Source organism: Cyanistes caeruleus, chromosome 4, assembly GCF_971803275.1.
Source record: "Cyanistes caeruleus chromosome 4, bCyaCae1.hap1.1, whole genome shotgun sequence".
Classification (NCBI taxonomy): domain Eukaryota; kingdom Metazoa; phylum Chordata; class Aves; order Passeriformes; family Paridae; genus Cyanistes; species Cyanistes caeruleus.
In genome coordinates this window covers 12,787,806-12,814,394 of record NC_141704.1, presented here as the reverse complement: position 1 = coordinate 12,814,394, position 26,589 = coordinate 12,787,806, and the positions used below count along the sequence as shown (strand labels likewise).

General features: G+C 39.8%; 1 protein-coding gene across 2 annotated transcripts in view; it reads left to right on the top strand.

The window, feature by feature from the left end:
* Nucleotides 1–26,589, top strand: part of RELN (reelin) — a 272,198-nt gene that overhangs the window by 59,107 nt on the left and 186,502 nt on the right. For both annotated transcript variants that reach the window (XM_086886679.1, XM_086886680.1), the window contains exon 3: nucleotides 18,220–18,355. In XM_086886679.1, coding sequence (XP_086742805.1) covers nucleotides 18,220–18,355 — 136 coding nt within the window. The remainder of the gene's footprint in view (nucleotides 1–18,219; nucleotides 18,356–26,589) is intronic.

The window sequence follows — 26,589 nt, the reverse complement described above, 5'->3', positions numbered from 1 at the left end:
AGTCATCCTCTCTCTAAACAAGCTCTTTCTGTCTCCTTTTGTGACATATTTTACATTCTTCTCATCATCCTAGTAGTCCTTCTCTGCAGCTGCTCCAGCCTAAGTTAATCTTTTTTGAACACAAGCGTTCATAATTACACACAATAATTGAAGTGATGTCTTAGCAGTACTTTACCAGCACCATACTAACACTTCCCCCATCGTTACTAGAAATAATTGAGCTGATGAATTCTGGGGCAGTGTTTGTCTTTTTTCACACTGGTAGCTTATTGTCAAACAGTGATTGACTAATGTGAACTGAGCTTTCTCCTCCTCAGTAATTTCTAGCTTATAGCTGGAAGTATTCTTGTTATTAACTAAAGTGCATGACCTTACATGTTCTACAAGAAGTAAAGAATCCACTTTGTGTACTTCTTTTCCCAGTCATTAATCATACTCTGTTTAAAAATATGCTTAATTTCTAATCTTGATATTTCTCCTTTGAACTTCCAGGGGCTGTTTCTTGCTGTGCCTTTAACAGTATGTCTAAAAGTCCTTTATTAGGGGATATTTTCTTTACTTTAGGGTAATTTATCTACTGAAATCAAATCGCTTTTAACTTTTGAGAAATAATTTATAACCTATAGGTCGTAAACAGTGAGTTTTTGGTATAAAAAGTCATTTTTATATCTAAGCAGAAGGTATTAGGCAGATTAGATTTTTTTTTTTTCCCAGACTTTGGCAATCATCAGCTTCCTTCCAAATTGTGAACCCGTGTAGCCTCAGTTCACAGAATCATAGAATGGTTTGAATTGGAAGTGTTAAAGATCATTAAACCTTAAAGATCATCTGGTTCCAAACCCCTGCCATGGGCAGGGACATCTGCCACTAGACAAGGTTGTTCCAAACCCATCCATGGCCTGGAACACTTTGAGAGATGGGGCAGCCACAGCTTCTCTGGACAACCTGTTTTAGTTCCTCACCACCCACACAGCAAAGAATTTCTTCCTAATATCTAATCTAAACCAACTCTCTTTCTGCTCAATGCCATTCCCCCTTGTCCCATCACTGCATTCCCTTGTGAAAAAATTCCTCTCCATCTCTCTGTAGGCCCCTGTAAGATTTTGGAAGGCCACTATAAGGTCTCCCTGGAGTCTCTTCTTCAGGCTGAACAATCCTGATTGTGTTTCATGCCTCTAATTAATCATTTTGGTGGCACTCCTCTGGACTCACTCCAGCAGGTCCGTGTTCTTCTTTTGTTGTGAGCCCCAGATCTGGATGCAGCACGGCAGGTGGGGTCTCACCAGAGTGGAGCAGAGAGGCAGAATCCCCTCCCTTGATGTGCTGCCCAAATTCCTTTGGTGCAGCCCAGGATATGTCTGGCTTTCTGGGCTGCAAGTGCACATTGCTGGGTCATGTCCAGCCTCTCATCCAGAAGCACCCCCAAGTCTTTCTCCTCAGGGCTGCTCTCAATCCACTCTCTGCCCAGCCTGTGTTTGTGCCTGGAATTGTTCTGATGCAGGTGCAGGAGCTTGCACTTCATCTTGTTGAACTTCATGAGCAGCTTCATCCTCCTGTTTCCTTAGGACCCACAGATGCATTTTATCAGGTCCCATAGTCTTGTGCACTTCCAGGCTCCCTAGAGGGTCTCTAACGTGACTTTCTCCTGCAGCAGGTGGTTCTTTGTTCTGCCAATCCCTGCCCCTTAAGTCATGGCTGGAGCTCTTGAAGACCAAGGCTGTGGCAGCAGTCCTGTGACCATCTGTTGATTCAGCAGAGTGACAGGGTGTGTGTGGGGCTGGCAAAGGGTGCCTCTGTGTCTCAGAAGAGAGCTGCCTGCTGCTGTCACCTGCCACCTTTCTTTCCTTACTAGCTCTGGCTGTTGCACAGGGAGCAAATGGGGCTGCCTGACTCAGTTCCAACATCAATCGTGATGGGATGGGTCTTTCCTCTTCAGTACTGCAGAGCAGTGAAATTGTTCTGCATGGGCACCTCAGGCCTTAGGTGAAGTCTCTTCCACCTGCAGGTCCCTGCTCCTGCAAGTTTTCTTGTTCCTACAGGACTGGGGGTGGGGAGTAGTGTTTATGTGAAATTCCACCAGTTAAACAAGAATTCACTCAATTAATACATGTAGAATAATACATATTAGTCAAATTCTGTTTTCCTCTGAGATCCCATTAAAAACTTGATCAAGGTTTAATTACAACATAGGCCAGTTTTGTTTAGATAACACTGAAAACAACAAGCCTTTCAAATAATGGGGATGACACAAAGAGAATCAACAATTGTCATGAACCAAGCTGGAATTCTGCAGATTTCAGCCAAATGGCTGAACAACATAGGGAAAGTGCTCTTTTGGTGACAATCTTTTCATTACAATTTCATTGTAATGAAATTACATTTTTCATTCTTTGTGGGTCATTTTATTTCCAGATGCCATCTGAGGATTTGAAAGGTTTGTACAGAAGCTTTTGGATTTTGTGAGCATATCATTCTGAGAAAACTGATGACAGAAAAAACTCGGGCCAATATATTCTGGATTTTGTGAACCCTGGGGGTTTGCCTTGGAATTAGTTGTTTGATATTTACCTAGCTCCACTTCTCAGGAAAGATGGTGAAGACACCTCTGTTCTGCAGTCCTGTCATGAGGACTGTCATTTGAGGGCCACTTGAGGAAAGAGATGGAAGGGATGGGTTGCAGAGAAAACCCAAACAGAGATATTTGAGGTCTACAGACACTGTGGAAGCAAAGTAGAAAGAATGGGATGGTGGAGAGGCTGAGGAGAAGGATGTTTGCTGAAGCAATGGGAGTGAGGGAGAAGTAAGCATGAGTCCAGAGTAATTAGCTGTTTAAATGAAGCTGTTTAAATGAAAGTGTGAAAAATTAACCCAAGGACCCAGATGTTGAGTTTGGTTTGAGTTTTTACAAAGCGCATAAAAAGTTTCTAAGTCAGCCTTCAATTCACAGTCAACACTCCTGGAATGTACTGCAATATGTGGCATAGCTGCATTTTTAATTGAATGTAACAATCCATTGGTGGCCCTTCAGAAAGGAGTAAAGAACAGGATGTTCTTTCTTTGAGTAGTTATAAGGAAGAACTGCATGACCACACACATTAGAGCTCAGTAAAGCTCCATGGTAAAAGCATAAGCCTCAAAGCAGAAGTATTGCTATTTCTGCTTAGACCATCTGACCAAAGAAAGATTTTCCTTCAGGAAATATCCTCCGGACAGAAGTCTCAGAAGCTCTAATAAAGATTTTCTATGATACACTGGATTTTAAGATGTATTTTATACACAAAAAATAAGTACTGCTGGAACAACAGGAGCTCCAGGAATGAAGCTGTGATCAAACTGGTATATTCTCTAGCAGAGATCCAATTCTAACAGGATAAAGATATCTGATACTGTCCTAGCTGATTCATTTTTCCTGTGAGAAGACCTATACTGATGTGGAGCACACTTATATCTACAACCATACTTGTACAGATGTAGTCGTTTAGGTATTACTTTCTTGTCCAAATGCTCTGAGACATTTCAGGCTCGGCTTTGAATATCACCATACATTCATTTTTATGAATAAAACATCACATTAAAACGATCCCCTTCAGCAGCAAAGATTTTTCTTGAAGGTTATTTTCAAATTTTCTGTACTAATACAGAATCTTTTGTTACCTTCACGATTTCAAAGCACACCAGAGAGCACCAAAACCAACCTGCCTCACCCACTACTGTTCAGAGATCTATCATGGCCTCTCTTCAATTCAGCCTTTTTGTTAATAATGTTCTTCTCTGACCAACTTTCCAGTAAATCTTATCTTTTTTCCCACTTTGAAAGCAAATTAAATTTACTGAGGTAGCTATCCCTAATGGCATGTTTCTCCTGAAGTAATCCACATGTTACATGTCTTTGAAAGTTGCCAGTTGCACAGAATGAGTAGAATTAGTTGTAAAAAAGATTTAAAATTTCTGAATGACACATCTTCAGTGAATATTGGGAATTTGTTTCAGCTCACAGGCTGTTATCTCCATCAAGAGTCCTTTGTTTGATAGTACAATAAGAAGTGCCTGCTAGCAAGAAAAAAAAATTCTTTCCTTCATTTTCTTGGAAATAGTTGTATTGTAAGGCTGACTATGGGGATCATAATCTTTTTGTTGCATATATTAAGCTTTTGCTCTCTGTAATCCCGGTTATCAAGGAATTCTTTTAAACTGAATGGGACATAAGTTATGGGTAGCTTTCTGTGGAGCCCATAACAAGCACCCATCTCTCCATGATGTTTATAAAAGGACTGTAATCATTTGCTGTGTGAGAGTTGCCTCATTACATGTCTAAAGCTCAAGTGGTCTGGACCCTTCCTGTGGGAGTCATCAGGGGCTCAAGTGTTTACTCAGTTTTTACATAAGTTTTACAATTTTATATATTCTTATCAGTAGCTGATGTAAACTGAAATTATCTGGAAGCTAATTTGGAGCTGCTCACAGGAGTCTAATTATTCAGAAAAGTGATTTCAGCATAACTAAACTATCTTAAGATAGCTAGTTCGAGTGGTATAAGTTGTTGATATGGTTTGGACAGATCTGTGCTTATGTCATGTCTGTGTATTTGTGTGTGATAAAATGCCTTATTTCCTTAATTTGCTATTTTAAAGGATTTCTTAAATGTATCATTTAAGAATGAACAAGGCAAAAAGAAGCATTCAAAAGCTGGAAGATCATATTGTATGTTTTTGGTCTTTCCATCATCAATATGTCTCTATGGCTATCTATTTGAAGCTTAGATGTCATTTCCAAAGAGCTATCTGTACTTCATACTACACTGCATAGACCTGTGTAAGGAATAATAAAACTGTATGTATCACCCCAGAAAAATAGTACAGCCATATACACGGCATTGGCAGCCCTGGAGCTTTTGACATATTGTCAGGACAATCTGCAGCTCCAGTTGTGCTTGTATTTCAAAACATTTAAATGAAAAGTGGGTGGAAAACTAATTGTGGAAGTTATTTCAAAGTGAAGTATGGTGATTTGTTGAGATAAATTGCAAAATAAGGACTAGGCAGTGTTAGAAGTGTGGAGTACATAAATTCATTACAGCCACAGTTAGCGATCACAAATGTTCTATTATAAATATTTTTTTAGGGAAGCAGGACACAGGCATTCCCCACTCCTCCATGTCTTTGTGAACTTGCAGACATGGAGTTTCTTCCCCAGGTGGCCACCATGGTGCTGTCTTCAGCCTCCCTCTGGAATGGCTCCCTTTGGATTCACTTGTACAACATGGCTTCAATCTACCCAAGAAGCACTTTAAGCAATACAATATCCTTCCTCAGTGATTTGGACATTGCACAAAATAATGCTCTGTTAGTCAGATTTAGGATGCCACATTCTTCCAAATCAAACTATTTGGCATATTTGGCCCATAGTTGTAGATCAATTGGAAACTCCCTAATCTATGCAGATTTGGTAAGCATTTATTTACCAAAAATATCCTTTTATAAATGAGCAACAGGATCCAGAAGCACCATCTGCATTCATAAATCAATAGATGCCTTCCACGAAAATCAGTGCCAGGTTAGAGAACATGGACATGTGGACAAGGACTGATATTTGTGAGAGCTGATGTTACAGCTTGCAACAGCAAAGCTACAATTGCAAAGTATCTGGAAATCCCAGGAGAAAACACCTCAATTAGCATGTGTGGAGGGGATGAGATTAATGTAAATTAGGAAACCTTCTCATTTTCTGAGCTGCTCATCTGCCTTGAACAAGAAAGAAATGTATTTGAGACCTTGGGATGTAAAGTTAAATTTCTTCCTCAGTGAAACACACACTTTTTTCATTGCAAAACAATAATGAAGGGGAGAACTTCCCAGTAGAGCTACAGCTCTTCAATGTATTTTTATTTTTAAGGGCAGATTAGCACGTCAAAAAGCAGAACCATGTTTTATCTTTACATTTTTAGCCTTCTCTTTATACATTAATGGGACTGCAGCTCTCTAGTGTAAGTCCCTTGGGTGTTTCTTTGACTTAGCATATTTTTTAAACCCTTTTTAAATCCACTGTAAAATCTTGGAACATTTATCCTACTACAGCCGCAGTGGGGGGCATCAGCTGGGAGAGGCATGCTCTCAGCTAAGTGTTCATTCATGGAACAGAGGCAAGGTTTAAGATCAAATTCAAGCATCTAGCTGATGCAATAGGAGCACCTGGGATGCTCTGCTCACACTCCCACCTCACAACTCGAGTCCAAATATTTTTTTCATTTCCATCCCAAATTCTAAAATGAAACTCAGACCTTCTTACACATGATCTTTAGTTTGGAGGTGTCCTCATATTTCCAGAGGTCTGAATAAAGCTTTCTTCTTTTCAGCAAAACCGTGAGTTGATTCAGAAGTCGTGTAGTAGAGGGTTCCTGCACCCTGCTTCTGTAGCACACTTGATTTTCATGCACATTGTTACACTGGCTGCTATCACATGAGCCTTGACTAGGCTTCAGATGTGAATATTGCATTCTGCTTTAATTTTGTTTTCCCTAAGTGCATAGGGCACCAAGCGCAGCAGGGGCTGCAGCTGCAGCAGGTGTGCGGAGCAGTGTGTGCCATTCTGGGGGACACAGCCCTGCCCTGGGGCCAGCCCAACACCAGCTTCATGGCAGCACCCCCAGGACTCAACTGAACATGAAATGGTTGCAGGAAATCAGCATTTACCATTTAGTCATAAAGTGCTCTTCTGAGGACACAGACTTCAATAACTGCAGCCTTTTTCCCCCAGGGTTTTGGTTAACATTGACTGATGGTTTATAAGGAGGTTACTGTTCTTGGTAGCTTGCTTTTATTTGCCTTTCTTCCACCTGACCTGGAAGTGCTTTTGCATGTTGAGGATTGATGATGTTTTGTCTAGAAGTAAGTTTCAGGCAAAGGAATGAAATGCAACATTTCTTTCTTTTTGCATTCTTGTGACTCCTGACTGACTGTATGTGTTGTCAGATAGAAACAAAACTGCAGTGTTAGTTTTCTGTTTATGGTATGTATGTCTTAATATATCCCATATGGCAGAGGGCAATGCATCAGATTTTTTTTATGGGCGATTTTTTTGTCACTGAAGTAGTAAAGTGGGAATGAATTAGTAAAATAATTTACTCTCCTTCTGAGCTTGCTGGCTGTGATTTTAGTGCTTCTTTTGGTGTGTAAAGCTTTGTTTTTAGGTTTTGTTTCATGAAATATTTTGCTGCTGTTCATGTTTGTTAGTCTGCAATATGTTTTTTGTGGAGTTTTCTTCTTATGGGTACCATTCTGCCTTCACTGAGTAGAAATTCAGCCTGCTGACTATGCTGCCCTTCCCTTTGTAATACTCTCAACATTGTGGTCCATGGCTGAACCAGTGGGGGAGAGGCATTATGAAACTGCAAAGAACTGGATCATTGCACTAGTTAAGATAAACCAGTAGGCAAAGTAAATTACTGCACAATTTTACAAGAGAAAGGGAACTGTTTTGTCCTGTAAATTGTGAAGAGATTTTAAAGATACATAGAGAATTAAAGCAACTTTTTGTGTGTTCATAGAAAAGGATTTTTTTTTTTAAATTTTGTTTCCAAAAAATGCCACAAAAGTCTGAAAATCACAGTTCATATTTCTGTTTGGGTGATGAAAGAAAGAATGAGCAATGTGTATCAGGGAAACAGTTTGATTTTCACACTCCAGCTTTACTGAGTACCTAAGTATCAAAACTTCTGCCTCCATTCCCCCCAGTGCATTTCTGTGGTGACAGTGAGGTGAGACTGACTGAGATCACCCTGCTGGGGGTCAGGGGGATGCTGCTGAGGGACGAGGTCTCAGCCAGGCTGGCTGTCCCTGGCTGGCTCCCACATCCTGCTGCTGGTACACAGCCCACAGAGCACACGCTCGCCCTCACAGGAATGCTTTAGCCCACACCTAATGCCTTCATCAATGCTATAAATGCTATAATTATGCTATAAAAGCTATCAATGTAACAGATCTGTGGCCTCAGAGGAGGAAAATCTGTCAGTTTTTTTTTTTCTGGCACATCAGAATATCTGTGGCTCATACAGGACTGTGCTTCCTTCCACACTGGTTTGATCTGGACAGAGACAGTGGTGGATTTCAGCCAGCTGCATTGAATTTCAGCATACTTTGAAAACAAGAACTCCTGGAGATCGACAATTTTAATTGAAATCCCTCCATGCAATCCACAATACCATTTTTCCAGCCCCACTTCTCCCTTACCTCTCCCACCAACTTGGTCAGTGACTCCTCTGTTCTCTTCACCCCTTTGCAGAGGCTGAGAATGGCCATGGTGCCCATTATGCAACTTTACAATTCTAGTTTTCAGTATTTATGAATTCTGAGGAATTCGTAGCAAACCAGCACTACTGTGTCACTGGTGTCAGCTGCTGAAAAAGGACAAACATCTTCTTTATCACAGTGTTACAGATGCTGTAAGCAGTGCTCACAAATGGCACATGTGTTCATGGTTGGCCATGTGTAAATGTATGAAGATAAAACCACAGTCTGTCATTACCTCAGCTGGCTTTTCCCTGACAGATGCATCTCTCCTGCCTGCGTGCCATCTTTCCAGAGCAGATAGGATTTTGTGAGGCTCAGCTGTCCCAAAAGTCTCCCAGAGACTGGGACTGGCTGTGCCACAGGTCACTTCAATGTCCCAGAAGGGCACCTGGGGCTGTAGGAGGCCTTACAAAGGTTACCTCAGTGTAGGTATTGCTGAGGCTGCTGTAAGCCCAGCTGTGGGAAGGGGGATCATGAGACCTGGAGCACCTCCAGGACTGCTCCTCTGAATGGAAAGTGCCTCTTGTCTCCAGCTCTGTGGAGATGTTGGTACTGGTGAGGGACAAACCACGGCTTCTGTACACATTGTAGTTTGACCCCAGACTCCAACTACAGTGAGCCACTTGCTCACTTTCCAACCCTCTCTCCACTCCAGGGAATGGGGAAGAGAATCAGAAAAAGATAAAACTCATGGGTTGAAATCAGAACAGTTTAATAATTGAAATAAAGTAAAATATAGTAATGAAAATGAAAAAGGGAGAGAGGAGTAAAACCCAAGGGGAAGAAACCAAACCATGCCCAACACAATTGCTCACCACCTGCTGACCAATGCCCCTCCCATCCCTGAGCAGAGATTGGCAATTCTGGCCAGCTCCCCCCAGTTTATAGACAGGGTATGACATTCTATGGTGTGGAATATCCCTTTGTCCAGCTCAGCCCTGGCCATGCTCCTCCTGGATTCTTGTGCACCTGCTCCCTGCAGAGCAAGAGACACTGAAAAGTCCTTGACTTAGGGGTCAGCACACTGAGGAACAACTGAACCATCAGTGTGTTATCAATGTTATTCTCATACTAAATCCCAAACACAGCACTACGAAGAAAACCAACTCTATCCCAGCTAACCCAGACAACACAGTATGGTTTCAAGTTGAGTTTCAGATCATCTGAGAGAAGGAATTGGGGGATAGAACAGGATAACTTCCATAACAACATCACTCTAAAACAGGAGGAGATGTCTGCAGATGATAAATACTCCATCTGGAAAGATTTATGTGTAAGTCCCTCTGGTTTCATTATGTAGTTATCGTTATTGATTGGTTTGACTGACTTAATTTGCCTTAGAGAAAACTATCAATTTTAAAGCATCAGAGTTTGCCAGTAACGTTGATAACAGAGATATAAGGAGTAATTAGGGACAGTGCAAGTGCAACCAAGATACGAGGTGCTGAGGTGACTGAGGCAGTGACAGCAATGCAGGCAAATGCAAAACATGGCTGCGGGCGAAGGATCAAAATAGAGGAAACGCTTTACAAGGCAGACTGCTGCCAGAAACCATTAAGTTCATGTAAAATAAATTAAAGAGAGACTTAGGCTTTTTTAGGTAAAGCCATTATTCTAATTAGTCATGCTAGGCTATGGAAGGGCAAGCAGGATACCAGGAGGTGTTAGCAGCAACCACATAGACGAGCAGGGATCTTGTCACTGCAAGCCACTCAGATCGGCTCTGCTGAGTCTGGGGTGAAGAGTGGTTTATTAAAAACAACCAACAACTTGGTGCTTTATAGATCCAATCAGAATGCACGTGTTTGTAGATGAGTGTTGAGCAGTTACTTTTTTACTGACCTGTGTGGTGATTTTCTAGGTATTGCACAGCAATGTTTCCTTTGGTGTTCCTTGCTCTGGTCAGCAGGGAGGTTTGGTTGGTTCATGGCTCTGTTTGGTCAGCAGGTCAGGATGGTGTTGTCAGTAAAGACTGCTGGTTCATGGTTTCACCTCTGCTAAAGCAAATCCAAGGCAATTCCAGGGACTCCAGGTCTGTCTTGGTGACTTGTTGCTGCTGTAAGAAGAAGGATGTGGTTACTGCAGGCTCTGACAATGAGCCTGGTGGGAGCAGATGTCTGGTGTGATAACAAGGTGTCCCTTTGTCACATTTGTCACTGGTATAAGCCCTGTCAAGCAGAGTATCTGATGTTTGGCTCATGAGACAAAGATTTACGTTTGCAGCATGGAAAGATTCAGAACAATGCAATATATTTTTGGAAGTTGTACGAGAGCTACTCATATGGATGAGACACCAGTCAAATACAACAAGAATTAAAAAGAAAAAAGTGAGTGGATGCAAACCAAGGACAGTTGTTTTCCTTCAACAGAATAAACTGGAATTCAGTGCTAAAATAGAAACTGTGAAAAGTGCAGAATGAAGGTATCGGCCTAACAGGTGTATAAAGAAATAAATATATATATAAAAGTTGCTATTATAAAACATTCTGGGACTATTAGGAAAACATTTAAAATAGATTTTGGCTCAAGCCTTTGGAAATAGATTTTTTTCTACTTCTGTATTTCAGCAACACAGTAACTTATTAGCATTTTCTATTTATATTACTCCTGGTCCCTGTTTACTCTTACTAAATCTGCTTGCCTTGGAGCACTTAGTGCCATGTTGCTCTCTATGGAACACTTAGATTTCAGCAGTAAATTGTCTTCTCATCCCTTCTGACAATGGCCTGAAACTACCAACACGCTGCAAACCAGCGTCTCACCACCCCATTCCCCTGACTCATGGAGCCAAATCACACATTACACAAGGGACTCATTCAGTGTGCTGGGAACTGTGCTATAGAAAGGGGATATTCTCTTCCCCATGCTCCACAATTTCCATATGTGTAGCTCCTGTTAGGTTTAATGAGACCGGTACTCATAAATCCCTGAGATGAAATTATAACCCTAAGTGGGTTCTAACAAAAGGCTGCTCAAAAGTTTTGATTAACAATCCCTTTAAAGAGGAACATTAAAAGGGAGATTAAGCAAAAATATATCCTCTCTTTCAGAGCAAATTTTAAAAAAATCTGTTCATTAGCAGTGCATTCCTGCAAACCTGTGTTTCTAGTGAAGGGCTTGCTTCAGTAAATATTCACAAATGTGGATATAAAGTGCTTCTCTTGTAACCACCTAAAAGCCCTGAATGGAACTATTTCATCTCCAAATCCCAATCTGTGAATGTAATTCAAATGTGAATTTGCAATAAATTGTTCTTTTCAGAATTATAAAGAAATTCCATTTAAATTTCTCATATGGGGAAAAAGGTTATAAAACCCAAGCTTCCTATCTCAAGTGTGAGTCACTTCAGCACAGTGGTACCCTCTGAAGAATCAGGTTGCTGTATTCAGGCTCTGGTTGTCTCCTGACCACGAAAGGACTTATGGATTTTAGTGACAGACTTTATTTTTTAGCGACTGACAGGCTGTTATATACATACCTGTATTATTCCTAGTGTTCTAATTAACATGTGGATGGTATTTCCCCCCCAGCATTGCAGATAGTGAAAGGATTTATTATTTAATAGTGAAGCAGTAGTAATAATAATAATCATGAAACAAACACCTGACTTCAAGAAAGATAAAGGTAACATATTGCTGGGTGAAAGAATGTATTTGTCGGTTGCTGGTCTTTTCTTTCTTCATACTGTTTAATAATTTATCAAACCATCCTGACCCTTAATTGATCACAAGGGCTACCAAGTGCTTTAGCAGTCTGTTACACTCTGTCAAATGAGATGTGTTTTTTCCTGTGAAGCAGAATGAAATCACCCCCCAAAAATCAATTGGCAGCAGCACATTTCAGCTGGGTGGGTGCAGTTCATTTAGGGCCATATTCTGCACTTTTACTCCAGTTGAAGGGAGCTTGCATGTGTAATTTAGAAACCATTACCTGGCTACTTTCTTGGGTACAAACCACATGAGCTCGTAATTGTGCATTTGTGTTCATGCTTTAGAAATTATAGTTACCAGGTCCAGTTATATCTTTACTCCCAATGCTCTCTTTTAACATGGATTACTGATGTTTTCCTTAAACACGTTTTGGATTTTTTTTTAAAAAAAGATAAAACCACCAAAAGCAGGAAGCAATTTGATTTTCTTCCCATCACTAGTTCTAAAATGTTAAGACTTACATTGCAGGGTCCTGAAAGGGCTTCATAACTGTTTAAAGATGTTGCTCAAATATTCTAACAAGAAGTAAAATTATGGCAATCTATAGAATTCAGTGAAAACATGTATTTCATTTTTACATATGTTTACAGGCAAGGCTCAAAAAGGTCTTTTAAACATCTGAAGATAGGAAAAAGGGAGGTTCCTACCTCTGAAAATGTGGTCTGAAAGCTGCAGCTTTAGCTGCTGTAAATAGCACTTTATGTGTATACACATTCAGATTTTATCCTGAAATGTTCCTTAAGGAGCTGGCTTTCTGTGAGTTCAGGTCGTGCCAGCCCCCAGTCCAGCTGCAGCCTCTGCTGCACCTCAGGTAATGTGGGGAGGCACATGGCTTCTCCTGAACTTGCAGGAGGACCTTGGTTCTGCAGCAGTCCTGGAGAGCTGTTCCACAGGGGCTTTAGTGAGGAGCCAGGCTCCTTGTCAGTGGCCAGGAAGTTGTCACTTTTCCCAGCACTCCTGTATCTGAGTGATGTGGTCTCCCATGTGACAGGAGAGTGGGGGCACCTCTCTGTATGACTGATCTTCAGTTTCATAGAGAGGATGTGCTTCTAGAAAGTAGAGACTGTGGGCATTCACTCCCTGACAAAGTGATTACTTTAATTGATTAAAAAAATGGCTACCAGCATCTTTCCATTTTGAAAAAAGAATTAATCATCCTACTTTTCCCCTCAGAGCAAGTCCCTGGTTCTACATGGGGAAAACAAGTAACAAGCCCTGGTTTGGCCACTTCAGCATGGGATTCAGCACAGGAGATGTTTTCAAGAACAGTCACTTTTGCATCACTCCCTGCTGTGTAACACCAGCCAGAACTGTGCTTTACTTTGTGGATTTGTGGATCACCATTTGAGATGCCAGAGCCTGGATGGAGAATGTAAGCCTCCAGCTCTGTTTCCCAAGGGAAAAGATGGTTCCTAGGACTAGGTACTTTATTTTTACATAATGCAAAATCTAATTTGAAAATGTCTGTTTCTGAATCAAATTTATTATCTCCTAATCAGGAATTATTGCTTTCTCAAAGATGCCAGAGTTATTTTGTTACTTAGAGCTCTTTCTTCTTGGAATTTCATCAATATTTTATGTTTGGCATTTTGCTCTCACTTACACAAATCTTTGAAAATGGAAGCACGTAGTAGATAATCAGTTTAGAAGCAGCAAAGCCAAAACATGATCATTCATTTTACACCTGTATTTAACATTCACTCTTTTGTTTAATATCTTACTCAATTCATACAATAAATAGGAAATGGAACCACCTTCCAGCTGCTTCATCACTGGAAATTCTGTTGAGCCATAGCTTTAATGAAGGGCTTACCAAGGACCTTGACATGCAGATGAGCTCCTTCACGAGGGAGTTCCGGTTTAGAAAACTGTTTTCTAAGGAGGATATGTCATGTTGTAATACATAAAATTATGTAGTTACAAAACACAGGATGCAAGTCAGAGCTCTTCCAGATGGATGTTTCTCAGACTTAGAAAGCAGAGAATGATATGGCTCTTTCCTGCATATATCTGTACCATTAGATGCTTCCCAAGCTCAGTAGAAAATATCTTGGATTGTCTTCCAGAGGCCCAAATGAGTGGCTGCTATAGTCTGTGGTTCTCCCTTTTGGAGAAGCTGCACAACAAGGTGAAAGTAATAATGATTGATCAGAATCAAGAGTGTTGATCAGTATCAACACCTGAATTTAGGCATTTGTGGACCCCCATTTTCACATCTCACTGACCTTTGTCAGTGCCATCTTATAAAAGCAAGATATTTCCCTGCATTAGCTGTTATAGCCCTACTAGTGGATCTGATTACCAATAAAATAATTTTAAACATTTAAAGATTGAGCTTATGTATTTGTCATCTGACTTTACCTAAGCTTTTCCTTCCAATACTTTTCTCTATCCCTGCATTTCTTATCCCTTGGAATTTTATCCCTTGAAATCTACCTCTTCACATAGTTCTTTGATTCAGTGACTATAGATAGTGTATTGAATAACACTAACCATATTTTTTTAAAGTTTACACTATAGAAACAGCTGCTGAATTCCTCCTTGAGAGGGACTGAGAATGTCTAGTTCCTCCCCCAGCAGTGCTCTTGGCAGGTACAAAGCATGTCTGGAATTTGAATGATTATACTGATTATACCGAGACTCCTAAAGCCTCAGAAATTTTAGGGGATGGAGAATCTAGAAAGTGCAGATGTCTGAAACATGTCTTTATGATGAGTGCAGGCTGTAAAAACCAAGGCAAAAGGAGTTCAGATAGATTCTAACAGCTTCTTTGCACGCAGCACATTTTAGAACTGTAGATGGGTATCTCGCACAAAACTTTGAACATTTCAGTATTCATGAAGTCACATGGAAACACCTGATTTTTTGCTGAAGTGTTTCTAGAGTTTTATACAGGAAGATCTTAAATTTTTACCTAGATCATTAATTTTCTAAACACTAGGCTTGAATGTATATTGTTGCACTGATCACCAGGGTGTGAGGGAGGTACCTGCAGACAATATTGACCTGAGCCATTCTGAAGCTGTTAGAGGAATGTACAGGATCCAGTTTTGTTTTTAGAGCAGCTGTAGAATCAGGCTTATCTCAAAGTCATTTAAATTTTTTGTAGCAGAATGTTGTTTCACGTTTGTCCTTTGGTTTGCTATGGGGCAAACACACAGAGAAGCACTGAGGAGCAGCGTGACTGCAGTTTGGAGAGGGGCTGGGAAGGGAGGAGTTGCCTTCCATAACAAGGGACTGCAAAAAGGCTGGAAGCAAAAGGGTGAAATAACATTCTTTGCCCTTAATTTAGCAAGTTCTTAGTATCAATTGAATTTTCCATTTTTTATTTTTTTTTTTCATTTTTATTACTTTTATGTTCACCTTTTTAATAGGAAACCTTGGAACTTAGGCATCCAAAAGTTTTTTAATATTTCTGTACTCACTGAAGTTTCAGTATTTAATTGTTGTTAAATATCCTGGAGGCTCTGAACTCCTAAATGGAGTTGATGTACTCAGTAAAGGTCCAGCAGAGGAAGAGGTTTGTTTTTATTATAAAAATATAACAATTAAATATTAATAAAATATAAATATTACATGGTGATAAAATTATAAAATTGGGATTTAGAATGATTGCTGTACTATTCATTGACTTTTTTTCTGGAAAAAAAAACCTGAATAACTTGGGTTTTTTTCTTGTTTTGAATTTATTCTAGTAACTGCAATATTGTTATTTTTTTAAACTGTAAATCAAAGGAAAAAGAAATTCTCCACAGATGTTTTATGTGTTTGATGTATTAGACACATTTTTGCAGTATACTGCCTGAAACCTAGGGAATTCATTAACTCACAAGCTGCTGCCAGGGAGGGAAGCAGTCACATTTCCCAGGCTGCCATGCCTGTCCCCTGGCTGGGGGATGTGTTAGGGCAGCCTTTGTCCTCCCTTGTATTTGGCTGGCTCTGGAGAAAGGGGAATTTCTTCAAACTGAAGGGCTGCTCCTGCTTCTCCCCTGACAGCATCTAGTGTTTAATTACCCTGCTAGTCTGGGGCTGGCTGTTTCCCATTGCACAGCCAGGGATGATGGCAGATGAGAGCTGGTGCTCTCAGCAGCCCCCGGACCCCAGCCCACAGCACTGGAGTCACTCACTGCCTTTAGCACAGGCTTCAGAGAGAGGGACAGGCTTTGGGAAAGAATCAGTTACCCCCTGACACCCTGGGCAAAGCAAAGCAGTTGCCTAAATAGTATTTGCTCTCTGAGGGACCTCTCTGGGCATATTTTTGGACACACCTGTCCCAGCAGAGCACTGCTGCAGGACTTCAGCAATGAGAGCAGGGCGGTGAGCCTGGACATCAGTCAAGCAGTGTTCCTTAAGGATGTTACTGCCATCCCTCTCAATTAGCCAAGAAAGGCAAAGAAAGCAATACAGCATGGCAAGGAGTGGCCAAACCTCATCTGTATCTAGTCTCTTGCAATAAAGAAGAGTCAGTAAAATACCATCTCTCTGGATTTCCCTACTACTGATCTCCAGAAAAGAGGTTCCATTCAGGGGAGCTTGAACCTTCTCTGTGACTATCCTGACATGATAAGCTTCAGCATCACTTGGGGATTTGAGCTGTGACTGTGTGAATGACAAATCTCATGTGGATTCTCAATGGGGAAGTAACTGGAAAACCCTGAATGAGAAGGTTGTGGTTGTTTGTAAAAGATACAGGCATCCCCATCACCTGCTGCCTCCTGTCATTCCTGGGATGGATCACTTAAATTCGCTGTGTCTCATTTCTCCCCCCCAAAAACTGGAGCTGGTTTAGAATTTCATAGGCCTGAGAATAAATAGCATCCACAGCCTTGAGCTAGAGTCTGTTGTCCTCACTGGTACCTGACTGGGATTTCAGACATTGCTTTTTGTCTATGAAATGTGGAAAGTTTTGCTTGTGAGACAGCCCCCCACACCATGCAAGGTGCTGCTGGCATCTGGTCCCTGGGGACGGCAGGTGGAGCAGTGTGTTTGCATTAGGAAGGATTTATCCCTCTCCTTGATGGGAACCTCTCACTTGCAAACTCCTTCCACCTCTGATCTGTGGAGGCTTTTGAGAAATTGCTGCATTCACATTACAGGAGAATTACGAAAAACTCAGTAATAAAGTCAGAGATGGTTTTTATTTCTCTGTTGTTGCTTGAATTGCAACAAGCAAATTTGGGAAATACCAGCCACTATAAACTTTAAGATGTAATCACCAAATAGCTCGCAGTGACCTTTTTGAGCACAGTGGTGCCTGCTCCCATTGCCTCTTCCTTTTGATCCTTTTAGCCATGTTTCAGCCCATGTCACTGTTTTCTGAAATGAAGGTTCAATATTTGAAGTAATTTGGAACAAGGCATTCTCTTCTGATAACTGCATTTAAAAGAATAGTTTCATCATTTACTCTTTCTGGGAGTAAAGGTGTAGTGATCCATTCTGCTAAGATTGCTTTCCTTTAAGCCAAAAATGTCAAACAAACAACCAAGTTTGCACTACTTTGTAGGAAACTGCAAAAGGCTCTGAGGGGAGAAAGATTGCTGTCAAGCATTGTTTTATGTTAAAAATACAGTTCTTTTGTCTAACGTTGAACTGCAGTGAATTCTAGAGGGAGGGATTAATAAATGACATTTGCATTCATTCATGCATCAGAGGCATGTATTAAAAATAAATCTAAAAAAAATCAAAGGAATGTGTACTGGTAAAACTGTGGAAGGTTGCTGCTTTTATTTCAGATCAGAAGAGTTCGTGAATCCAACATTCACCTGTTTTTTCCAAATAGGTGTCTATTAGGAAATAATACCTTTCTCTAAGAGCTTCATTTTTCTTATTAAAATAGAACTTTTTTTTTGCTTCAGGTGTTACTTTCTTTTAGATCTGTAATGAGTGTAAAAGAGGTAATGGAGTAACTTATTTTCAGTAGCTGTGATCCAGCTCCTCCTTTAAAAAATGCAAACAATTCCTCTGGTATTGCCCTCATAAAAACGAACAGCAGTAAATACACAGAGCCTTGCAGTAAATGCAAAGTCAGCCTTGGCTCAGGCGAAGGCCAGCTCCAGTATTTTCATTGGCATTAATTGTAATTAGTTGATGGCATACCCCTGGGGGTTCTTCATTCCGTGTTGCCGTGATGAAACACATGGCAGATACATTTCTCGGTCTGTTAGCACCTTGCAGTGAGCCATTAACACGTGTTACTGTTTCCTTCCTCTCTGTCCTTCTCCTAGGAATTATGTCCGACCACCAGTTTGGAAACCAGTTCATGTGCAGCGTGGTTGCGTCCCATGTGAGCCATCTCCCAACCACAAACCTCAGTTTTGTCTGGATTGCTCCACCTGCAGGGACGGGCTGTGTCAACTTCATGTACGTATACACCAAAGCCATGAGCAGAAAATCACTCTGGAGACAGCCAAAGTCTCACCTGCTCACACTGTCTGCATGAAAGAGTCAGAGTACACTGCCCAGAGCAGACTGGAATTTGAACTAACAATATTGAGTTCTTCCTGGCTGAAGGGTTTCTGTACATATTGGAGCTTCTTATTTTCAAAGCATGTAGGAGGTACAGCATTTAAAAGAAATGGATTCTTCTTCATAATTAATCCTATCATTGATCCTTTATTAGCGCATTTTGCACTGACACAATCTTGTAACTATTGCATTTAACATGAGTTAGAACATCACACAAATATATTATTCATATTGTAATGCAAGTATTTGAGAGTAACTATACTCAAGTATTTACTGTTCCTAGCTTTAAACACTCTGAACTTCTGATGAACCAAGCATGACCAAGAGGGTTTTTTTCTGTAATTTGTTTCAAAGGCATAAGTTATCATTTGATGATTTAGTACCAAAGAAAATTCCAACAAAATAGCTTATCTTGAATTATTATCATAAATTTTACTATCTTCTTCCTTCAAGTAATTTATAATTATTTGTCCCAGAATTTTATAGACCAGATTTGAGAGAGAAACTACCCCAAAAATGCAGTCAAAAGTAGAAAATGTTTCAAGTTTGACACTTTCAAGAAAAAAAAATGCTCCCTAATTCAATAAGTGAATAATTGCAACATTTCAGAGACATGTTTCCATGTTTCTGTGACTGTCCTGTTGTCAGAACAAACTTTCTGAGTATTATTCCCTTCCAATCCATAATGGGAAGCAGCAGGTAAGTGCCCTACATAATCAAGTTGTTTTACTGTTGAAAAACATAAAAATGAGTGACTGACTTCTCAGAGAACAGAAGCTGCTGGTGGTGATCACAGTACCTGTAGATTGATTTACCTGTGACTTTGATATTTCACCATACCTAAATAATGGGTTTGTTGTTTTTTTTGCCTATACTGTCAGGATACATTATTTATTAGCTGTGATGACAATGTCAGGACATTTTTATTTCTAGCTCTCTTTTCTTCTAAACATTTATAGTAAATTGGGAAATAATAGTTTTGATGATGGGTAACTAAATAGTGAGTGTATTTGTTGTCTATACTAGAGTTGTATATACCTGGAGGAAATCTGCCAACTATGGGGTTTATACAGCATTTAATTCCTTTCTAAAAATAGTTTCCTTTGATGACAAATTGAAGCAGCTAAAATTTGTTTGAGCTGCCTGTACAGCTTCTCTGTGTACTCTTGCTTACTCCCTTTCTATCTTGAATTTTTTTGGATTTCCTGGTATTCAAGAAATAATTGTTGAATTTTTGGTCCTAACTTGCACAGGGACTGTGAATGTAGTTGCTATGAGATTTGACCCTCCATTGTGAGTTCTGAGGTCAATTTCTAACCAGTCATTCATTTTCCTGTGGGTGATTTTTCTCCATGATTTTGTATTGGGATTTTTGTTCATGTTTGCCATTGTTGAAGAAGAGCTGAAAAATAACTGTGCAGAAATTCAAATACTACTATGAGTGCTGATTCTCATGTAAGTGAAATTAAAGGGTTATTTTCTAAGGCAATGGGTGCTTGTCTATCTTGAAATCTATGGAAGGTCCAACACTGGCTTCAGGGGAAACAGAGTTAAACCAGAACTGAACAGTTTTGGAAATGAAACCTGTAATTTCCTGTTTGTTTAAGTTGTAATCCACCTCTTTGGCATTAGCACCCCTTGAACAAAGGTCTCTACTATGTTAGTGAAGTCCTTCGCTATGCATAGCAGAAATCTGAATTATTATTGACTAGGTAATTTGCAGCATGGATGTAAACCTACATCTGGCAGAGCTGGTCCTGCAGTGGGGAGCCCAGCACCACAGCTGCTCCCAGGGTCCCCAGGTCAGACTCAGTGGCTTCCCAGAATGTCTCACATGAGGTAAAAGGATGCTCCATGGGTGATACTGATTTATCTTTGAGGATGAGCAAAAAGCTGCAGTTAGATCAGTTTTCTTTCCTGGAGAACAAATCCAGACCAGTGTAGAAGGGCTCAGCTTCTCTTACTCCAGGATCACACTTGTCTGCAGGAATACTGGGTAAATGTGATCATCAGCTGAAGGAAATGTAAAGAGGACAAATATGTTTTACCTCTAATCCTCCTCCTCAATTTTTCTTCATCTGCCCACACTTTCTTGCTTCAGCTGCTGTTTATCCTGCTTACTAAATCACAAGTTGCAGTAAACAAAGCTATTTTTGTTTAGTGTTTTGTTTAGCAGTGTTAGTCTGTCTACCTTACTCAGTTCCCTGAATAAAAGAGTTCCAGAGTACTCTATCTTGTTTATCTCCCTTTTTCTCCTTTATAGCAAATAATAAGTTTTTAAAACATTTTAAATTGAATATAAGGTTTAAATTTAATATAGATTGCATTTAGCATATCAATTTAATTAATTTTTATTTTACTTAGAATAAATTGACAGTATTTACAAAATATGTGAATTTATAGACTCTGACAACACTTCAGTATAGGTAAGAGCTTCCTATAGTGTTTGCTGCCAACATGACTGTGATTCAGATCAGCTCATTAGTCTTTGAACTCTCTGGGGATGGATAATAAGGTTATTAATTAGCATTAGCTTTGACGTGCGATTTTTGAGTGTTGAGAACTCTCCCTGGACAATTTTCAGGAGGAACTGGACAAAGGTCACCAGGCAAATCTCTCACAGGCCAGATAGCTTTTGCTATAGATGCACAGATATATTTTATTAACTACAAACACTATTGACCCGTTCTGGCTTCCACCGAAGCAGTGGAATTCTGTAGATGTAACACGACCCTGTAGGCATCATGGGCAAAATTCCCTTTCACTCCATCTGTCTTTTTTGGTGTGCTCTCCTAGAGCTGAGACATGAGATTTGTACAGTGATGCTGTCAGCCTGTTCTTCCTTGCAGCTTTTGTATCCATTGGTAACCAAACAAACATGACAAAGTGGTTGAGATACTCAGATACTAATTTTCATAAAAATCAGTAGCCAGGCAGAGCATTTATACCTGTAAATTTGGACATTCCCAGCAACAATCCTCCCTGCCACAACGTGATTTGTTTATAAACTGCCAGAAATATTCCTGCATAAATGTGTCAGTTCCCAGTTCCCAGTCCACCTTGCATTTCCCAGTCATGGTGGAGGAGGATGGCTCCTGGCCACACTTAGGTTACTGAAACAGCCAGCGAGGGACACACAAAGTATTGCTGTGCTGCAAGAAGGGATGCTCTGGGGAGGGATGTGGGGCACAGTTCTGCAAGAAGATGGGCTTATTTCTGTGTATGCGAGATGCAGAGGCACAGCAAATTGGGATTCACACCAGCTGCTAGCACAGCGCTCAGATTCTTTCCAACCCCATTGGAATATTCCTAATCTCTGCAGTTTGATGTAGTGCAGTTATTTCCATTGCACACTGTGCTGTGCCACTGCTGGGTCGAAATGTAATGTTTCCTGATGGAGCTTTGCATCTTTCCTTGTCTCAGTGTTTCACTCAACAAGCCTTCTCCCCACTTTCACCAGGAAAATGGATGGTGCAGAGCCCTGCGCTCCATTGGGGAAGGTGGCTGGAGCCAACCTGTTTCTGTGCAAAATGAGGCAATGGCCATTTTTTTACACTAGTTGTGTGTAAATTTGTTTTCATTCTGTTGGGATTTTGTTCTCAAAGTACCTTTTTATGGCTACTAAATGTATATTGAAAGTACCTTTTCTTGAAATACACTTCTAAGAGAAACTCTGAGTGCTGTTGGTGTTCCTGTAGTACATCTTAGCAAAATCCTTTAGTGTGTTTTCACCATAGATACCTCCAGCTGAGTTGAGGAAATAAAAGCTAAAATGCATAATTTATTACAGAATAGTTTTCTTAGCAATTACAGATGTTAAACAGGTATTGAGCACAGGGCCTCCCAAGAAAATTGCCAGGATCTGTAAATTCTCTTTACCACCACAAAATAGTAGGTTCCCCTTTACACTAACAAGTAATTTCTCTGATTGTGTGCAAATTTGTAAAATATTATCTTCATAATCCTTCAGCTAGGTTTCGTGGTTTGTAATTTCTGCTGTAAGCTCACACTAACCTAGTTAAAGCTCAGCCTGACAGCAGGGATAATAATGGCTGTTAAGCAGGATGGCCTGCTGGGCTGCATCTTAGGTTGTTAAGCCTGTTGTTTTATAGATGGCTTAACTTACTAGTTTGCAAGAGTGATAAAGCTGACCTAAATAGCAAAAGCATATTGTGTTTTGACCACCAGCAGGGTTTATTGAAGAAGTTTCAGCTATTGTACTAAATAGAATTGTAGCCTGTAGAATGTACCTAGAAAAATATTTTATGTAACCAGTTGTGTTAGTCATTGAACAGGTGTTTAATAATGATGATTGTGTCTATATATTCCCTATAACTTCTATTAACAGAAGAGTGGACCTCTGTAAAGCTATCTGCCTGAGTCTGTAGGCAGAGTCTAATAAGCCAGTAAGTACTAAAAGGCCCAGTCACATATTGTGTGATGCTTAATCAGCACAGCTTATGGTGCAAACAGCTCAGCAGGAATAGAAATAGTCGTGGTGGTGGCTCTGCATGAAGACAGGTGAGAGAGCAGTGGTGGCTGAGGCAGGGCACTGGCACATCACTTCTGTTGAGGCAGGGGAAACTGATTCTCAGCACAGCTCCTGGGAAATGTCTGGGACTGAATGCTGAGGCAGGCAGCTGAACTGTTGGAAGAAATTTTCAAGAAATTTAAAATCTCAGTGTTTTTCACTGAGAATATGCCTCTTCCCATAATCACCTTAAGTTACAACTCCTTTCTGGGAAGTTTGAAGTACCCTGTTCCAGAACTGGTCTTTTCATGCCCATGTGTTTAAGCCTGTTTCAGGAACTGGCAATGGTGTTAATGTATGAACAAAATATCATGCTGTACAAACACTACAGAACATAAAGACTGTGATTGAGAGACTTGGTTATCTATTTAAAGCATTACAGAAAACCGATGATAATAATTATGGAAATATTGAATAAACATCCAAGAAGATCACATGCTTTACTATATTAGTCCTCTAGCCAGGGTGGGAAAGGTCTACATTGTCTGAAGGAACCACATTCCCCTGGTAAACCACTTAGCTAAACTGCCATTTAAGACACTGTTTACTGTGGTTTTTTCAATTGTTTGAAAGAAGTACAAATGATAATCTTCAAGATTAAGTACACAGTTATGTTTGAACACAACAAAAATGCACACTAATAATAACATAAAAGTAAACAGAGACAAGCATCTATCAGAAGTGAGGTCCCTTAAGTCCCTTGCATTTATGTATAATCATCTCTCAATTATATGGCCATGTACGTCTTTCTCCCTCACATTCTTGTGATGACACAGAATTGTGCACTGAAATACACTGTTCTGCCAAGATTTGAAATCTCTGCATTCAGCTGAGGTGTGCTGTAACACATATGGAAACCTTAAAGTGCAGGTAGCCTTGGCTTCGGGGTTTTGTAAAGAAACCCTGCTTCAATAAGTGCTGCACTTCTCTTCCTACTCTTTACTGCAACAAAAGGGTGAAGCAGGATATTTCATAGCACTCTTTGTGATATTGGTGTGGACTCTGGGTCAGGGATTGTATGGGCAGCACCCAATAAGAGACAGTCATTGCTTACAGTCAGAGTAGTTCCAACATTAGCCCAGTGTTGCAGTAATTTTTATTTTTCCATATTGCTTGTAAGTTATGCTTTGTAGAAAAAAAAAAATCATCAGTAATTATTCCTTGCTGGTGTGTCAGTCTAGTGGAACTATGAAGAAAAATTACTCCCTTGCTTGGTTTTCCACTTCCCTGGGTAGAGGCATTGTTGTGCCGTCAATCAACATTATGTGTAATATTCTGAAAATCACAAGCCAATATTTGATTCCTGTCTTGGCTCTGCTCTCATGTCCCATTTTGATGTGCTGCCCAGATTACCTCCTTCATCTTCTGTGTTTGTTAATTTCCAGTGAAATGCAAACACTGTGCATGGAATAATTGTGGCTTCTCTAGCTGTGACCCCAAACAGCAAAGACTCATCTGACTATGAGGAATTAAATTTAACCTGTCTGTTAGTTTTGTCTTAGTATTGTCTATTTTGTGTAAAGCAGACAGAGGTGACTAATGAGAAATTGTGGGTGTTTTCATAAACTTTTTTAACAGAAAATAGTAACACAAAGGGTACTGTGATGGTGAGTACTCAGAAGCGTTCAGAGCAAAGCACAAAAGCCATGGGAGAGGATGAAAGCTGGTTGCACCTAGTTGTCCACTCCTGAAAAGGGGTTTTCAGTTGTTTCAGCTGGATATAGGATATGTGCTTATCTCCAGGCAGGTGTTTATGTGAGCTGTGTGTCTGTAATTCCCCTGAGGGTTGATGAGTGGTTCCATAGACAATCAGTTCTACATCTGGGGAGAAGTACCTGCAGGAATAGAAGGTCTCTATTAGCTTCCTTAGGATTTTCCAAATTATTTTCAAACTTCTAGGCAGCAGAATTAACAACTAGATCTCCACTGACCAAAAGGGATCATTAGCTACATAGCTTGGTTGTAGACCTTTATATAGGCACAAGTTTTAAGATTTTTTAAATGTGAATTGGAATCCCACCCAGACAGACTCAGCTGCCTAAACATAAGCATCCGTATCAAGTAATAAAATGAGTTTTTCATAACCACCACCCTCAACAGTAAGTAACTTTTTCTGTGTCAAGAATTTTCAATGAGTGGGCTGCTCAACAGTTGGAATCTGCTGAAGGGTATGAATAAAAATGGCAACTGTGTAAAGTTCATAAAATCTTGCAATTTTTTTCCTTTTTCCTTGTAGGTCAAATCTGTTGTGTAATATTCTCTCAGATGACTGATGTTCCTAAAAGCTTACTTTAATGAGAGGACTGCTTTTTAAACTTTTCTCCAAGTGTGCAGACAACTGGCCATTTGTGATTTCAGACTCCTCATGCTGTGTTGTAGGTATAAGAAAAGCAGAACCAACACAGACAGTAAAAATGGTTATGCGAGCATGTGCTTAAAGTAAAGGCACATGAAAATTCTATTAGTATTAGTTAATTAACTTAATTCTGAAGATGAGTAAGAAGCATAAAATGCTACTTCTGTCAACGTTGTGTAACGCCAGAGAAGAAACTGCAATATTATACAATATTAGGGTGGTTTCTTTTCTTTGTGTGATGCAAATTTATTATGTCACATACTCATAATGTATGATAGCAGAAGGAAGCTCAATATAGCCTTTGGCTTCTCTATTAAGATTTTGTTGTGGCTTCATATAGGACTCTGGCACCTCCTGCATTAAATAAAATGAAATCTAGTAATTTTCTACTGGTGTTATCTAAATAATAAAATGGTAATTGTGAGAATTACTTCCCTTCATATAAATATTCACTTAGCAATTCTAGAAGCAGAGATTAGATTTTACATTCTTCCTTTTCTTCGCAACATTCTCATTATTTTTGTGCATGAGACCATCAGTTCACAATATATGAATCAGTTATCAGTAATTGTGTTTAAAATTCTCTCTTGAATTTTGATAAAAAATATCTCTGAAATTTAACCTCAGGGTGATTTTTCAGAATGCATTTTAGTTCATCAACAGCATAAACCTTTGTTTCATTCAACCATTGCTTTATCTTCCCCTTTTCTCAAAATGGCTTAATTTTGAAAACATGACTGGAGTACAGAATGTATTACACACACTCTTAAGACTTTGTTTCCACTAAAAAGCTTTCCCTCAGTATCCGAGCAGTTGGATGAAATGTCCTCCTGCTGGGCAAATTTGATTTTGAGTATTCAAAGTGACCATGACCTTAAATTATCTGACAGAATGAACTCTGTTCTACAGCAGAGTTATCACTTAGAAGAAGATTTGAAGATGCTACACCAATTCAAATAATAGAGTTTTATTTAAAAGCATTTTATTGAAGTATTTCACATACTGTTCTTCAGATCTTGTTGGTGATTAATGGCTGTTTTCATTACATATTTTACAGGTAAAATTGCACTGTAGCATTATGTTTTAAAGTTAATGGCATTGTTTTCTTTACTGTTTTGGAGTGGCTTGAATCTTTTTAGCTCTTACTAGAAATGTAACAAAAACATTTTCTCTTTTAACCTTCCAAATATCCCTCTTGGATCAACATAAGCTGTTTACCTCAAGTAGTGTTGTACATTCACT